This window comes from Grammomys surdaster, unplaced genomic scaffold, assembly GCF_004785775.1.
Source record: "Grammomys surdaster isolate TR1022 unplaced genomic scaffold, NIH_TR_1.0 237, whole genome shotgun sequence".
Taxonomy (NCBI): Eukaryota; Metazoa; Chordata; class Mammalia; order Rodentia; family Muridae; genus Grammomys; species Grammomys surdaster.
In genome coordinates, this window is record NW_021604682.1 from 2,149,806 (window position 1) to 2,167,476 (window position 17,671).

Genomic DNA, 17,671 nt, shown 5'->3' on the forward strand with positions numbered 1-17,671 from the left:
CATCACAGGAGAGCCCAGAAAACCCATCATCACAGGAGAGCCCAGAAGTGTGGGTTTTAGTTGACTCTAGAGATAGTCAAGTTGACAGGCAGGTTTAGCACATCACAGGAGACGGTGTACAAAGGTTCTGTATGCGTAGGGTTGATGATTTGCAAAGCCTGTAGCTTCATTGCTCTGCCAGAGTGCAGAGACACTCTCAGCTCCTAGGAGGTCTCAAGGCAGCTTTCTCACGAAGAGAAGCTGGGAAGACGGCTCAGTGCTTGCTGCGTGAGGATGAGGACCAGAGTTCAGATCCCCAGAACCTGCGTGTCTTAGAGTTCCTAATGCTTTGATGAGACACCATGACCAAAGGGACACTGAGGAGGAAAGTCAGGACAGGAACTCACACAGGGCAGGAACCTGGGGACAGGAGCTGATGGCAGAAGCCATGGATGGAGTGCTGCTCACTGGCTTGCTCCTCATGGCTTGCTCAGCCTGCTGCCTTATAGACTCAGGACCACCAGCTCAGCCATGGCCCCTCCCACAATAGGCTGAGCCCTCCTACATTAGTCACTCACCAAGAAAATGCCCTGCAGCTGGATTGTATGGAGACATCTTCTCAATTGAGGCTCCTTCCTTTGTGATTATTCTAGCTTGTGTTAAGTTGACATAAAACTAGCCAGCATACTGTGTAAGTGCTCAAGTGGTGTCCTTCTCATGTGCTATGCCTCTTTACTCCAAGAGGAGTTCCATTGATCTTTATTCTTGGTAATGCTTTACAATCATTAGTGAGGTTGGGTACTTTTTTTTGCCACGTCCTGTGCAGCTTGGGTTCTGGAATTCTGAATAGGGACTATGAGGGAATAAAGAAAGACAGTGAAGTGGGACCAGATAAGAGTCCTCTTAACTGTCTCTCTGCTACCCTGCCACCAACCTGGACCTTCAGCATGTCTGTTAGACCCAGCGCGGTGAGGGGAATAGCTAGTTTGATAGTAGGTCTCTGTAGATCATTAGTCTCAGGCTGGAAACACCCAGGGGAGGAAGCTGTACCAGAGGAAAGCCTTCTATTACCCTTGAGCCTGGCCCATATGGGTAATGGCTTTGCTAGTGTCCCATGGGTCAGTTGGCCTTGGCACCTTCAACTGGCGATGCCCACATCAAAATACACATTCACTGGGGCTTTCCTCACTTGGGGCTTCCTCTATGCCTATACCTTTTTATGTTCCTTGGTCCTTGATTTCTCCTGGCTTGTTACATGCATTCTTCATTCCATGCCGATGTTTGTTTACAAGACAAGGCAGGTCCAGCTTCACATTCTATATGGAAGGCCAGTTGGTTTGAGCTCATTATTAAGGAATTTTCCTACTGAACCTAAGGCTCCTTCATCTCTCATGGGTACACAGGGGTTATCATTAGGCACTGTCTTTACTGATGTAAGCAGCCTGTCTACTCCTGTGCTGGTGCCATAGATAGTCAGGTAACTATTAGGATTCACGTCCTTACCTTTTTCCCCATCATATTCTTTTGGATATGCTTAGCTCCTCCTTCCATAACATTGTAAGACAAGTGCATAAAATTGTGAGAAACTGCACCCTCTCTGGAACTTTGATTGGAATCAGTGGTCTTATAGATACGGGAGAGAAGTGTCCAAATTCAACTCCTTAGTCAAGAATAGTATATCTTTCCATTTATTTCAGTCTTATATGTTCCCATTTCTTTTTTTTATTGGATATTTTATTTATTTACATTTCAGATGTCATTCCTTTTCCCCACCCCTCCCCCAGAAACCCCCTATCCTATTCCCCCTCCACCTTCTTGCTTTTTTTTTCTTTATTAGTATTTTAAGTTAACATATAAAGTACTGGGTTTTATTATAGCATCCTCATCCATGTGTCATTAGAGTTCTGATTTGTTTCCCTCTGCCCCTTCCCTTTCTTCCTCCAGCGAGTTTCCTCATCTGATTTCCTCTCACATGTATTCCATCACCCTCCCTCCTCATCCTTTTTTTTTTTTAATTAGGAACTTTTTAAAAAATGTTAATCAAAGGCTTTATAAGTTTGATAATGCTCAATAACAAGATGCCCATATAATCAGAAGTGTAACCCAATACCCAGCCTAGGTATACCAACTACCTTTGACTGGTGGAGACATGAGAACATCTGCCTCCATGTTCCCCTCCTGCCCCCCCCCAGCTCTTAGCTCCTCCTCCTCTCCTTACTCCTCCCACCTTAGCTCCTCATACATATTGCCCTTCCTGTTAAAATAAAGCATTTCTCTCAAAATACAATTAGAGCATAACTATACCAATTTGTATCAGTGAGGTACAAGAAAGACCTAATACTCAGTCCATCATTTTGTTGACTAACCAGAACCTGTCATCTCTCCTAACTAAAAGATTTAGTTCTGAACCTGGCTGTTTTCTTGGCTTTAGAATGAATGTCAGCTGAAAACCATCCTCTCAAGTCTTTTCTCTCAAAGTAAATAGCCAGGATTGGCTATGAGACTATAAGTCTTCAACCCTGTCAGAAATCCAGAATCACTGAATTAACTGAAATGATGGGAAGCACAAAGCATGGCTTCTAAAACTTAGCCAATTTATAGAGACCACTGAACACTTGGACAGTCCCTGTACTACAAAATGTTGGAGCATCTGATCTTCAGTCTTCTGGCCCAGGGTCTTCTGACAGACCTAGTGATGCAGAATTATTAAGGGCTGATTACTCTGTCTTGGCAGATATAATCAGTCCACTATTCCGCAAGTGTGCCCTTTTCTGGACAGTAAATAGTCTGTAGATGAAAAGAGGCAATTCTTGCCTAGTGGCTGTCTCACCACAACTGGAGTAACTCCAAAGATGCTCAGTTTCTTCTTAATCCAAGACAGGAAGCTGTCAGGAGCAGACAGGTCTCTAATAAAAATGAACATTAATGCAGAAATGTTTGTAATGTCAATTCTGTGGACTTCTGACATTTTGAAAACCAACTATCCATGTAAGGCAATCTGGACTGTTGTCTGTTAACGCCTCTCAGCTATTTCTAAATAAAATAAAGAAAACACCCTAACAATAAACTCAGAGCCATGAATTTGCTATAGGCCCTTAACTCACAGGCTAACCATCTTGAATCAGTTAAAAGAGTTAAAGAAGGACTGGGTCTAAGCCTTGTATTCCTAAATGTGTTATATAGGCACAATGCCTATGACAGTAACAATATTAATCTCACTTTTATATCAATAAGAAACTCGTACCAATGAAAACCTTAAATTTGAAATCAAAGTAAATTTTGTACCATTTAAGAAATTATAACTTGAGCTTAATAACAATTATACAGATTTCTACCAATAGGTTATGCCTATGCAATAAATCCTAGCTATTCCTCCCTGTTCCAACAAAACCACTACTTTTCCCTAGAAAGACAGCCCAGTATTAACCACCTTAGTTCCCAAGCCCAGGGAATAGGGGAGGGAATAGGGGCGCCGACTCTTCATTAACTTCTTTAAGCTGATTACAGGCGTTGAGATATTAGAAGAGGGGTAGGGGGAGAGTAAATTAATAAGCCTCTGACGTCTGTTTCTTTACTGCATCCAACTGAAATTCCAGAACATCAGAGGTTCGAGCAGTCTACTCAGCCTGCTTGATGAGTAGATACACCAAGGCTGTGTATTCAGCAATATACAATTCTCAAAACAAATTTTAGTATCAAGATATTTTTTGTTTGAATTCTGGAATCTAGTCTTTTGGTGGCCTGTATCATATCTAATCCATGTAATTCTGGGAGTTTCTATGAGGGTGTGCTCCCACCATCCTCCCGTCCCCACCTCCCTGCTCTCGAATTCCCCAACACTAGGGAATCCAAACTTTCAGGCACCAAGGCCCTCTACTTCCACTGATGCCTGACAAGGCCACCTTCAACTACCTATACAGGTGGAGCCATGAGTGCTTCTCTTTGTGTTCTCAGGCTGGAGGTTTTAGAATGGCTACTCCAGCTTGTTTCTTAGGACCATTTGCTTGAAAAATTGTTTTCTAGCCTTTTACTCTAAGGTAGTATCTGTCTTTGTCACTGAGGTGGGTTTCCTGTATGCAGCAAAATGCTGGGTCCTGTTTACGTATCCAGTCCGTTAGCCTATGTCTTTTTATTGGGGAATTGAGTCCATTGATGTTAAGAGGTATTAAGGAACAGTGATTGTTGCTTCCTGTTATTTTTGTTATTAGAGGTGGAATTATCTTTGTGTGGCTCTCTTCTTTTGGATTTGTTGGAAGAGGATTACTTTCTTGATCTTTATAGGGTATAATTTCCCTCCTTGTATTGGAGCTTTCCCACTAATATCCTTTGTAATGCTGGGTTTGTGGAAAGATATTGTGTAAATTTGGACTTGTCATGGAATATCTTGGTTTCTCCATCTATGGTAATTGAGAGTTTTGCTGGGTATAGTAGCCTGGGCTGGCATTTTTGTTCTCTTAGGGTCTGTATGACATCTGTCCAGGATCTTCTCGCTTTTATAGTATCTGGTGAGAAGTCTGGTGTAATTCTAATAGGTCTACCTTTATATGTTATTTGGCCTTTTCCCCTTACTGCGTTTAATATCTTTCTTTGTTTTGTACATTTGGTGTTTTGATTATTATGTGACAGGAGATATTTCTTTTCTGGTCTAGTCTATTTGATGTTCTGTAGGCTTCTTGTATGTTTATGGGCATCTTGTTCTTTAGGTTAGGGAAGTTTTCTTCTATAATTTTGTTGAAGATGTTTATTGGCCCTTTAAGTTGGGAATCTTCACTCTCATCTATACCTATTATCCTTAGGTTTGGTCATCTCATTGTGTCCTGGATTTCCTGGATGTTTTGTGTTAAGAACTTTTTGCATTTTGCGTTTTCTTGGACAGTTGTGTCAATATTTTCTATGGTATCTTCTACACCTGAGATTCTCTCTTCTATCTCTTGTATTCTGTTGGTGATGCTTGTATCTATGACTCCTGATTTCTTTCTTAGGTTTTCTATCTCTAGGGTAGTCTCCCTTTGTGATTTCTTTATTGTTTCTACTTCCATTTTTATGTCCTGGATGCTTTTGTTCAATTCCTTCACCTGTTTGGTTGTGTTCTCTTGTAATTCTTTAAGGGATTTTTATGTTCCTGTTTAAGGGCTTCTACCTGTTTACCTGTGTTCTCCTCATATTCTTTGAGAGTGTTATTTATGTCCTTCTTAAAGTCCTCTATCATCATCATTAGAAGTGATTTTAAATCTGAGTCTTGCTTTCCTGGTGATATGGGGAATTCAGGACTTTCTTGTGTGGGAGAACTAGGTTCTTTTTTTTTTTTTGTGATTTTTTTTTCTTTTTTTTTTTTTTTTTATTGGATGATTTATTTACATTTCCTATGTTGTCCCCTTACCCCATCCCCCACCACCCCCTCGGAACCCCCAATCCCCTCGCCCCTCCTCCTTCTTCTCTGTGGATGTATCCTCTATCTACACCCCCCCACTCCCACCTCCCCACCCTCAAAATTCCCACCCCCTGGGGCATCCAGCCTTCATGAGGTCAAGGTTCTCTTCTTCCACCTATGCCCAGCAGGGCCCTCCACTTTTACATATTCAGCTGAAGCCCTGGATCCCCCCCTAAGTGCTCCCAGGCTGGTGGTTTAGACCCTGGGAGCTGTGGTTGGTTGGTATTGTTGCTCTCCTCATGGTGCCACAAACCCTTTCAGCTCCTTCAGTCTTCACTCTAACTCCTCTATTGAGAACCCCATGATCAGTTCAATGGATAGTTGTGAGCATCTGCCTCTGAATATGTCTGACTCTTGAAGGCCTCTGAGGAGATATCCATATCAGGCTCTTATCAGCATGCACTTCCTGTCTTCCACATCAGCATCTACCTTTGGTGATTGCACATGGGATAGATACTCAGGTGGGGTGGTCTTGAGACGGCCCCTCCTTCAGTTTCTGTCCCTCACTTTGTCTCCATATTTGCTCCCTTGAGTATTTTGTTGCTCCTTCTAAGAAGGACCGAATCACCCTCACTTGGTCTTCCTTCTTTATGGGCTTCATGTGGCCTGTGAGTTGCATCTTGGGCATTTCAAGGTTCTAGGCTAATATCCAATAATCAGTGAGTGAATACCATGTGTCTTCTTTTGTGATTGGCTTACCTCACTCAGGATGATAATTTCTAGTTCCATCCATTTACCTAGGAACCTCTCGAATTCATTGTTTTTAATAGCTGAGTAATACTCCATTGTGTAAATATACCACATTTTTTGAATCCATTCCTCAGTTGAAGGACATCTGGGTTCTTTCCAGCTCCTGGCTATTATAAATAAGGCTGCTATGAACATAGTTGAGCATATGTCCTTGTTATATGTTCGAGCATCTTCTGGGTATATGCCTAGGAGTGGTATAGCTGGATCCTCGGGTAATGCTATGTCCAATTTTCTGAGGAACCGCCAGACTGATTTCCAAAGTGGTTGCACCATCTTGCAGTCCCACCAACAATGGAGGAGTGTTCCTCTTTCTCCACACCCTCGCCAGCAGAGAACTAGGTTCTAATGATGCCAAGTACCCTGGGTTGTTGATGCTTATGTTCTTATGCTTGCCTTTCGCCATCTGGATCTCCTTAGTGCTACCTGCCCTGTCTCGTACTGGAGCCTGTCTTTCCTATTATCTTGGTTGTTTCAGAACTGTGTGGGGTGGGTGTTACTACTGGGGTTAGAGCTGGGGCCCAAGGTCTGCTCAGTGCTCGGGCGCAGACCGGAAGGAACCAGTGCTCCACACCAGGAGTGAATTCCTGGGTCCCAGTGGGTCTCAGTTATTCCATGTTTGAGGTGGGTGTTGCTGTCTCCTTACCTAAGATACTGCCCAGGTTAGAGCTCCTGGGAGGCCCGCTTCCTCTGGGATTTGTGAGATTGGGTGGAGAGCAGCTGCCCGGGATCTGCTCAGTGCTCAGGCCCAAACCGGAAGGCTAAGTTCCCCATTTCTTATTTCAGTTATGTGCATTTTGTTTGAAGACTAAGTTTTTATGTGTGGTTCTGGGCCTTGTATGTGCCAGGCATGTGGTCTGCAAGTGGCCCATACTTCCAACCCTGGGTATCTAAAAAACTTCTTATTGCAAGTATATACTTATATTAGTTTTTTTCTATCTTGTTTTGCAGACATATTAGAACATTTTAAAAAGAAATCTCTCTTAGAAATAGCCTCTTAATTACTATTTGGTTAGTTGTACTGGGTTGTGGACTTGATGAATTTCTGTGTTAATGATTATAGTCTCTGGATACCTTTATTTCCCCCTTTCTTTTCTCTCTTTATAGTTATCTCTTTTTTTCTCTCTGTCAGTACCTGGTCACAGGATGGTCACACTTTTTTCCTGTAAAGAAGAGAGGGTTTGTGGGAAGAGGGTCTCTGTGCAACTACTCATACTCTCAAATAGTACAAAGGCAACAGAACTTGTGGAGGTTAAAGCTGAATTTCCCGTTTTGTTTGTTTGTTTGTTTGTTTTGTTTGTTTTGTTTTTTTGTTTTTGGTATTGTGAAATAGTTTGGATTTTGAGATGGTATTAGAGATGAACACAGGGTCTTGTACATTTTAGGCATGCACTGTACCAGTGAGGTGTAACCGGCCTTGTTTGTTTTTATTTGAGTCAGGATTTCTTTGCGTTTCCCAGACTGGCAACTTAACTAGGCAGACCTTGAACTTTGAGCTCTCTTTTTCAAGTCTCCCAGGTAGCTGGGATTTCAGCTTTGTGTCTAACTAACTACAAAATAGTTTTTCTTTTTATTTATTTCAGCATTTAAAATATAAATGCTGTTATTTTTTAATATCATTTTTATTCTTTGAAGATTTCATACAGTGTAGTTTGATCTTCAGCTCCCAGCCCGCTCCACCCCACTCTCACCTCTACCCCTAACTTCCAGTACACTGTTCTTAACTCACACAAACACTGACACACTGTCAACGTGACCCGTGGGCAGGCGTGTGTGATTCCCCTCTCCTAGCCCCAAATCCTCCTTCTGTCTGTACATATTAGCGACTGCTAACTCTGATTATTTGTTGATTTATAGATTTTTTTTCCCTGCAAGTCACACATTCTGGAATAGAGGTGTTCTCTTGTTAGGCTTCAAGCAGTTTCCCCGTTTTTCATTGCTAAGTTGGTTTATGCTTTTTCCCTCCTTTTAAGTTAAAAAAAAAAAGGCATATACACCTTTAATCCTACCACTCAGAGGCAGACACAAGCAGACCTCGGTGAGTTAGAGGCCAGCCTGGTTTACAGAGAAGTTCCAGGGAGACACAGAGAGACTTGGGGAGGGGAGGGAGGCTAGGGAGCTTGGAGCTTAGAAAGTGGCTGAGTAGGGAAAGTGCTCGCTACAAACAAAAGTAAGTGTGCAAATAATTAAGTAAATACCTAAATAAACAGATGGATTTAGTTTGGCAAAGACATGGATGCTTGAAAAGAATGTGTATTTATGAGTAGCTGGGTATAAATACAGGCATAACATATCTAGAGATATAACTGGTTTGCTGTATTGTTATATCTCCTCTGGTTCTCAGATCGTTTGTTGGGAGATTTTCCTCAGCCCTAGTGGGACTTAGAGTTATTTGTTTGTACGTATTTAGCACCATTTCCTCCATTGGAATCTGAACTTTTGAATGTTCTGTGTCAAACTGTGCCTAGGAAAAGCCACTGCTCACTAAATACACACTTAGTCCATGGATGAAGATGTTACCTAGAGGATCCTGTGGTAGTGTTAATGCTGGCTAGATTGTGCCAAAGTCAGGTGGGGCACACGCTTCAGAGGATCCTACTGCCAGATCCAGCCAGAGCAGTTCTGTTAGGGATATCAAGTCCTTTCTAGGAAGCAGGACCTTTGGAATCTGGCCACACAAGGACCCCAGATATTGCCTCCTCAGGGTAAAGTTCAGTCGATGAAATGATGGTCTCCCTGGGGTCTTGCTTTGACAGGTAGACTGAGCCTGTAGATCTGTTTCCTCAGGCATGTCTTTCCACTTGCCACAGGTACAAGTTCTCCAAAAGGAGCTTGCTGCATCTGCCTCTGAAGACACTCACCCCTACAAGGAGGAGCTGGAGACGGCTTTGGAGCAGTGTTTCTATTGTCTGTACAGCTTCCCCAGCAAGAAGAGCAAGGCCAGGTATCTGGAGGAGCACTCAGCCCAGCAGGTGAGGGTGAACCTGCTAGCCCAGTCCTGGGCAGGGGCAGCGTTGGAAAACAGGAACTCCTGAGAGGATTTGCTGCCCTGTACAGTCCCACTACAGCCTGTACCTGGAGCAGATAAGGTCTGATGATCAGAAGAAAGGGGCTTTCTTAGAAGATATAACCCATAATTGATTCAAAATGCAGCATGACATGCCAGTTGTTCATAGGCTTATTTGCAGTTTGGGTTACTTGCATAATTCCATAGATATTTTTCTTTTTGATTTTTTTTCCCAGAGTACCATTGGTTATATTATGTCATGGCTAATACCATGAGCCTTTCTCCAGTCTTAGATATTCTGTCCCCTAAAGTGTAGGCCCCTTAGGATGGCACATCACTATGGCCTAGGTCTGTGGAGCCTCAGCTTCCCAGTTATGATTGGAACATCACCACCACCACCACCACCACCACCACCACCACCACCACCACCACCACCATCATCAACACACACACACACACCTGACCAAGTTGCATGGTTTCTCAGATTATAACCTTTAGTTTCTAACATTTGGTTTTTTAGAGACTAGTCCCGGCCAGGCGTGAGTCCTAAAAGTCTTTTCTTAGGCTAGCAGTATAGTTCAGTTTGTAGAGTGCTTGCCCGGCATGGATGAGTCCCTAGCTTATTGCTATCGTCACACAGAGCCAGGTGTTGTGGAGCACACCCCTGGGAGGTGGAGGCAGGGTCATTAGAACGTCAGAGTGAGGTCACAGTCAGCCTGGACTACGTGAGATCTGTGTGTGAGGTGAGTTGATGGTGGTGAACAGTTAAGAACACTTGCTGCTCCCACAGAGGCCCTGAGTTTTGTGTCCAGCATCCATGACGGGTACCTGTCACCTGTCACTCCGTCAAGGAGGGAATGTTTCTGTATGCATTCTACACGTAGTACATAATAAGAGTCACAGCTTTAACATTAGTCATATAATTTTGTGCAGTGATAGCCTCAGGGAGCTTGAGCCTTCGGAAATTAACCCTAAGATAAATGATGGTATGTCAACGCAAAAACCCAAACACTTTGGCATTTTAGGCAGCTGGAAAGGAGGCTTTCGCCCTCCTTTGCAGAGAAGCAGAATAGGGAAGATGCTCTGTCTTCTGCAGCATGCTGTGACCACATCACATGGCAGAGAGCTTTGCCTTTTCCTTAACCTGGCATGTACTATGAGTCTGCATCTGTTTGTTTTCAAGGTGGATCTTATATGGGAGGATGCCCTGTTTATGTTTGAGTATTTTAAGCCCAAGACCCTCCCTGAATTTGATAGCTACAAGACAAGCACTGTTTCTGCTGACTTGGCAAACCTGTTGAAAAGAATTGCTACCATCGTGCCCCGCACAGAGAAGCCAGCTCTGAGCATGGACAAAGTCTCTGCCTACATTGAGGGAACCTCAGCTGAGGTGGGCCTCAGGGAAAACGGGATGGTGGGGTGATGGGGCTTCCCCTCACACACTGCTGTCTGCTCAGAAGAGGAGCTGACAGGTTACTTAGGTGACTGCACACTTGACTCCACCCCCTCTCCTAAACTTGCCTTCTCTGACGCCAGGTGCCCTGCCTCCCTGAAGGTGCAGACCCCACACCTCCGGTGTTGAACGAGCTCTACTACCTCCTGGCTGACTACCATTTCAAGAACAAAGAGCAGTCTAAAGCCATCAAGTTCTACATGCATGATATTTGCATCTGCCCTAACAGGTGGGTGTGTGGTGAGGGCCACACGGAGGCCTTCTGACTCTGGCTAGTTCAGTCAGTTCTCCAGTGAGCCGGTTAAGTTTCCTTGTCTGTAGCAAGCTAAGGGAAAAATGGCAAAATGGTTTCGAATTCTTGAGTGAGGGCGAAGGCTTCTTTTCCAAAGTCCTCTGGGAGGCGTGTTGGTGTCAGTGAAAGGAGAAGATGGTGTTTTGGGTTCTGATGTGCAGGACAAGGACCATATTGTTGTTGCTTCTTTTCCTGGTAGCAGGCACCAGGGCAACCAATGTGTGTTTTTGGATAAATACCACAGGCTCCTTAATTAGGATTGCTTGTGGGGGTTAAGAGGGAGGATTTGGGGCGAGAGATGGCTCAGTGGTTAAGAGAACCCACATGGCCACTGTAATTTCCTTTGTAGGATCTAACACTGTTTTCTGGTCTCCGTGGGCCCCAGGCACATACATGCTGTACATAGATACATACATACCTGCAAACTACATTGTAAAGTAACCTATATAATGCAAGGGTCGTACTAGACAAGCTGGAGCCTGAGGTGGTTTCCTTTGCTGTGATGTCCCATCATTGGTCTGTCCGGGTGCTGTGTGGAGAAGCTCCGTGCTTCCTCTGCAGAACACTGTTGAGCTTCCTCCTAAGATGGAACACTTTCAGAACTCAGCACTCTGGAAGGCTCTGCTGTTCTCCCGAAACTCAGCACACTTGACTGAAGGGACTGTTTGGAAAAGTAGGCTTTGGGTGTGGTCAACATGGTGTTACCCCTGTAGCTAGCCTATGTCTGGAGGTATAACACTACAGACAAACTCTCCAGAAGTACTTAGGGATACCATGGTGGCTGCCCTTGGACCATGGGTGAGCACAGACCTGCCCTGCCTCAGGAAACGCTAGAATTAACCTTTCTACAATCCTACCTGGGGCAAGGGAAGAGGGGGCTGGGACCTGAAAAGAGATCCAGTCTGTAAGATGTGACCTGGATGAAAGGTCCTCAGAGGCCCCCTTTGTTCAGCCCTTTCCCTCCTGGCAGGGAGCCATGTGCTTAAAGCCCTGCGTGTCTTTGAAGTTGCTTGTCAGTGTGATAGCATAACCCACAGTTACACTGGCTGAGCTTGTGCTGTATGACATGTGGGTCACCCACTTCCCCATCTGAAAAGGGAGAGCATTGAAACCTCACAGTCCAGTCAGTGGAGTAAGAGTCCTGAAGGCTCAACTAGACCTCCCTCTAGTCCAGTGGTCCTCACCCTTCCTCATGCTGTGACCCTTTAGTACAGTTCCTCATGCTCTGTTGACCCCAACCATACAATTATTTCATTACTACTTCATAACTAGAGTTTTGCTACTGTTTTGAGTTGTAATGTAAATATCTGATATGCAACCCCAAAGGGGTCACGACCTACAGGTTGAGAACAACTGCTATCACCTGTTTAGAGGATATATTAGCCTATTAAATCCAGCCCACTGGATGCTGAGATATCTCCTCTGAGGATGGGCCCCAGTGTAGAAAGGGTTTTGTCACCTTGATGTTAGGTCTCATTCCAGATACCAGTGGAGACTTGGGCTCGATCTGGTCCTTAGTACTAGCTAAAATATAAGGTTTTTTCTTTCCTCTTTCTTCCCTCCCTCCCTCCCTCCCTCTCTCCCTCCCTCCTTCTCTCCCTTCCATCTTCCTTCCTTTCTTCCTTCCTTCCTTCCTTCCTTCCCTTCCATCTTCTTCCCTCCCTCCCTCCTGTCTTCTTTCCTTCCTTTCTTTTTTTTTTCTTCTTCCTTGAAGCCTTTTGATAGGGATGAGACCTGTGATAGATGGCTGGGTGGACAGTAGGGTCCTCATTGCACTGTTAGGGTCCCTTTGAGGATAGTGCTGGCAACTTTCCTTCACTTTCCTGCTTTTTGCTGAACTGCAAGTGGTACAAATGCAAATTAGATTGGCATTTTGGGATGGAGGTGGAGCTAAGACCTCGTTGAGCTCAGCACTTCTGCTCTGGAAATAGCTCTGAGCCCAGTACCAGGACTGAACCTGCTCTGCACAAGTAAGAGCCCAGAATGTGGACTGTGGGGACTTTTTCCTCCTGGGCTCACATTGTTACTGGGCCACAGGTATCCCTGCAGGCCTATACTCCTAGAATATGGGTTGTGTGGTGATGTACCTGGATTAGACACTTACATCAGGAGGGTGTCACTCAGTAGGTTTCCCCTGTGGGTTTTTGTTGTTATTTGTTCTTAATGTATATGGGTGTCTTATGTGCATCATGTGTGTGCCTGGTACATTTGGAGGCCAAAAGAGAGAATCAGCTCCCTGGAAATGGACTTACCGATGACTCTGGGCTGCTGTGTGGTGCTGTGAGCCAAGCCTGGGCTCTCTGGAGGAGCAGCCAGTGCTCCTCATTGCTGAGCATCTCTCCAGCCTGCTTCTTAGCTTTCACAGTGATGCTTTTCTGCTGTGGTTACTGTGTGTGGAGGATGTGGTTCTTCTCATGCAGCCACATAGGCCCAGTCAGATGGTTCCTTTCCTCAGGGCAAGGACAGCTTCTCCCAGGATTGTTGAATATTGAAAAGACGTCCCTGTTGTGAAATTGGCCCTGGTAAAGAAGAATCTTCCCCTTAACCAACCCCCCACCCCCGCCCTTCTCCAGAGTAACCTGACAAAGCTGGGAAGAACTGGGGGCTATGGGCCCCAGGCTCCTAAGGAAGAAGGGCTACCCTGAGAAACCTCTTCCATGGCTGTCCTCTGCACCACTGCATCTTTGGTGTCTCTCCTGCTCCTGTCTTACACGGTGTCATCTGTGTTTGTTTGGAGGGTAGTGAAATCACCTCTGAGCTCCCTGGCTTCTTCTGCCTTTGCCATTTCCTGGGATGATCAGACAGTTCCGCATGCCAGCTAACTTTAGTGTGTGGTGGGCTGAACTGATGGTGTGTGGGAAGGGCAGCATTAGCCTTTTTGCTTGCCGAATTTTCTGTTTTCTGACTCACACTGAGAAAACAGCTCTCCTTGAGCTCTGGAATTACCTTGGTCCTGGTGTGCTATCTCCACAGCTCCGTATCGTTTCCAGGAATCTTGTGTTTCTGCCTCAGCTTCTCTCAGGTGATCTCAGAGCCATCAGTGCCCAGCCATCACCTGTCAGCTTGTTCTTTGTCACTGGGCTCTGAGGTGAGAGACTAGCATCCCAGAAACAATAGGAGTAAACTGGTTGCCTGGGCCCCACGGTGCTCTGTTCTTGAGCTCTTGCTTGGTGACTATCTGAGCCTCAAGAGACAGAAAGGACACTGAAGTCTCTTGGTTGTCTTAGTTGGCTCCCCCTTGTAAAAGCCTTGTGTAGTGTCCTGTTCCTTTATACCAGAGCAATACTGTGGGCAGCCCTTTAATGCTGGGGAAACCTCCCCAAAGCCTGTCTATAAGAGCAGTCATTGAATGCTTGAAAATGCTGAGAGACAGAAGAAACGTTCTGTCTCTAATCACACATACCTCGTCCTCGTGTATGCACGGGGTCAAGGCTGTGACACAGCTGTCCTAGGTCGTGATCCTGGCTGGCTGTGTGCAGTAGCCACACTGGGATTTGAGTCATTGTACGGAAGCGGAACGGGAACAGTGCCTGCCGACGGTCAGGCTGCAGTGCCTGCCATTTCGTCAGGACAGTCATGTTTGTAGCTGGTGCTCTTTTCACTACCCTAGGTTTGATTCCTGGGCAGGCATGGCTCTGGCCCGGGCCAGCCGAATTCAGGACAAGCTGAACTCCAATGAGCTGAAGAGTGATGGACCCATCTGGAAACACGCCACACCTGTTCTGAACTGCTTCCGGAGGGCCCTTGAGATTGACAGCTCTAATTTGTCCTTGTGGATTGAGTATGGCACCATGTCCTATGCCTTACACTCGTTTGCTTCCCGTCAACTGAAGCAGTGGAGGGCCGAGCTGCCCCCTGAGCTTGTGCAACAGGTAAGAAGGGTGCTGCAGAGGGCCTGCCACTGTCTGTCTCGCTGACTGGCCTAGGTCCCTGCTGCTCTCTGTTCTTACACTCCCATGCCAGCTGTTCCCCAGTAGTAGTTTTGTTTCTTGGTCTTTGAGCACCTAGTCCGTGGACAATTTCAGAGGTAGACTATTGTGACCTGACTGACTGGTCATCAGTTTGAACAGAGTTGAGTAGTGGAGAAGGGATGTAGGCTGTCTGAAGTAGGCACCTCTTCCCTGTTTCCAGAGAAGGACTTGGGGGCCATGGTAACATGCTTGGCCTGGCATAGGGTTTTCAGTTGCTGCGTGTGGCGTTCCTCTCAGGCAGAGTGCAGGTCTGACCTACAGCACTGCTCCGCAGAGCACCACTGGTTCCTTCAGAAGTGAGTGAAGGAATCATGCTGTCATATTTGCAGATTTCTTAGCAGGGAGTGAAGGGTGCTGGAGATCAGACCCGGTATCTGGCCTGGTGAGCACAGACTGCTGCAGAGCTGCATCCCCGTGCCATTCAGGCCAGCAGGGCAGTAAGATGCTGTAGCTCAGAAAGATCTCTGAGGAAGAAGGTGTTGAGGAGCTGACCAGTCAGGTACACAGTACTTGGTTTCAGGTTTTGCACTGATCATCTGTGATGAAAACCCCAGGCGTGATGATGCCAATGCTGTTCTTATACTGGAGGGCTGAAGGAGACCCTTGGCACTCACGCCACCGCCCTCCTCTGAAAGCGCTGTCGCCTTGAGGGGGAGCTGACATTGTGCCGAGGTCCCTACTGCCTCCAGGACCCTGCAGAGTAAGACACTGGCTCACAGAGCCTCTGTCCTGTCAGATGACACTGGAAGGATGAGGAAGAATGCAGCAGCGGACTTCTCCACTAGAGGTTGCCAGGTTTATAGTCTGAGTCGCATCCCTAACAGTCTACCCTGAACACAAGGCTACTGTTTGAGGGCCTCAGCCCCGAGAGAGTCACGACGTGAACCTACTTAATGAGGACTGAGTTACTGTGATAAATAGTGAATAAAAGAAGGCATTGGGCCTTATGAAAAAACTAGTCATGAAAAAAATGCCTTCTGAACTTTGACAGTTCCAAGAATGTGCTCTTCTTTGGTGAACAGAGCTTACGTTGACTCTTGGAGAACTCAGCTTTCTATCAGTTGTATGGTTATGTAACAAACACCTTTCACCTTTGCAGCATTGCATTTAGAAAGCTGCTTTTCCTAAGCTACTTGGGAGCTGCCTCCCTTCCCCCAGGAGGCTTTGGACCCTCTCTGCGTTTCAGGGGTGTTCCGTTGGCAGGCAGTGGTCAACTGTGCTACCTCTCAGTTCTGGAGCACAAAGGCTCAGCGTTTGCACACTTGCCTGGGACAGCACAACCCTGGGCTTCCCTGCTGTTGTGTGAGGCCTCACACAGTACTGTTGCTATCCTCCTCTGTTCTTGGGGCACCACGGCCCTCAGTTTAGGAGCTTGTCTGGCTTCTAGACTCTCAGCAATTTGGTCCCCATGTTGTCCTTCCTCAGTGTGCAGACTGTATGAACTCTACAGGTAAGGGAGGGTAGTGGCTCCATACCTGGCTGGGTCTCTTGGCTGAGTGTGGAGCTTGTTAAGAGGGCATACCAGGGACCTCAACAGAAGCTGTGCTTCAGCAAGCACGGGTGGTTATTATCTTTGCTCTTATTAGTTTTTTAAATTGATTTTTTTTTCTCCAGTAGTTTAGATGTGACATCATAGGGATAGGCTTGAGCCCAGAAGCAGAGAATATATGTGAGAAGTGGTCTTAGGGGTTCCAGCCACTGCTAACAGAAGGCAGCTATCAAGTGCTGCACAGGGCCTCGTCCTGACAACAGTGGAGAAGCGCCTGCATGCCTCTCACCTAAGCATCACCTTTTTAAAGAAGTTGTTATTCAATTTATATCTTTCCAGACTGTAAAAGGAAACAAAGCCTTTTTACACACAAATGGTGTGTACATTTAGAACAATCTAGGAGGATTTGCCTATAGGGGCTTTTTCTTCATCCTAGATGTCGTTGTTGTAAACGCAGTGTCCGGCTTCCCTTTCCCCTCAGCCTGTGTTGTTGTCTCTACTCAGGTTGCGTTCTACGGCTCAAATACAACCCTTTTAAATGGGAACTCAACTTTGTTGTAGCTGACTATACAGAAACCCCTTACTGCTGTTGAACGGGACTCATTGGGTGGCCTTGGAGCACTAGGGACACAATTATCCTCCAGGTAGAACTTTATTTGTCCAGCTCCTGCAGGTAGGGGCAGACTTGACATCCCCTGGCCTGGAGGAAGGGAGAGATTTGGTCTCAATATCTGAGGTGCATATTGCCCTGCAGGGCTGCCCTGTGTTCCCTGGGCGCCTTCCATCCCCTGGGAGGCAGCTTCTAGAATGCAGTCCCCTTGGTTGCCTGAGCTGTGTTTTCTTACCATGTCTGAAACCTTGGCTGTAGCACCTGTTTGGCATATCTGAGCTGCTATAGTCGTTAGCTTTTGCCTGCAGACTTGCCAGAGGCAGTGTGTGGGGAAGTGGAGCTATTCCCTGTGATGTTGGTTTTAAGTCATGGAGAAAGAATTGGGGACCTGAACTTCCTAACCAAGTGACTTGGAGGAGATGACTTGATGTTCTTTCTGTGCTTCATGCTACATATGAAAACAACCAATTCCTTCTCCCAAGCAGCACTGGGAGATGTCAGTTATGATGCCCCAGCACAGACTCCCAATACACGGGAGACTGAAGGGCCATGAGTAAAGGAGTCCTCTGTTGAAAGGATGACAAGCCAGAATGGAGTTATACAGCAGAGCTTCTGGACACAGAGTCCCTCTTCTTCCTCAATGGGATATTGTTCCTGCTGAACTTAGCAAAACTAGGGACAATGGCAGGGCC

The 17,671-nt window shown here is 45.9% G+C and overlaps 1 protein-coding gene across 1 annotated transcript in view; it reads left to right on the forward strand.

Moving 5' to 3' along the window:
• Cabin1 (calcineurin binding protein 1) overlaps positions 1 to 17,671 on the forward strand; it is a 121,193-nt gene that overhangs the window by 33,420 nt on the left and 70,102 nt on the right. The window contains exons 21-24 of the mRNA XM_028773981.1: positions 8,968 to 9,129; positions 10,348 to 10,554; positions 10,701 to 10,846; positions 14,520 to 14,781. Coding sequence (XP_028629814.1) covers positions 8,968 to 9,129; positions 10,348 to 10,554; positions 10,701 to 10,846; positions 14,520 to 14,781 — 777 coding nt within the window. The remainder of the gene's footprint in view (positions 1 to 8,967; positions 9,130 to 10,347; positions 10,555 to 10,700; positions 10,847 to 14,519; positions 14,782 to 17,671) is intronic.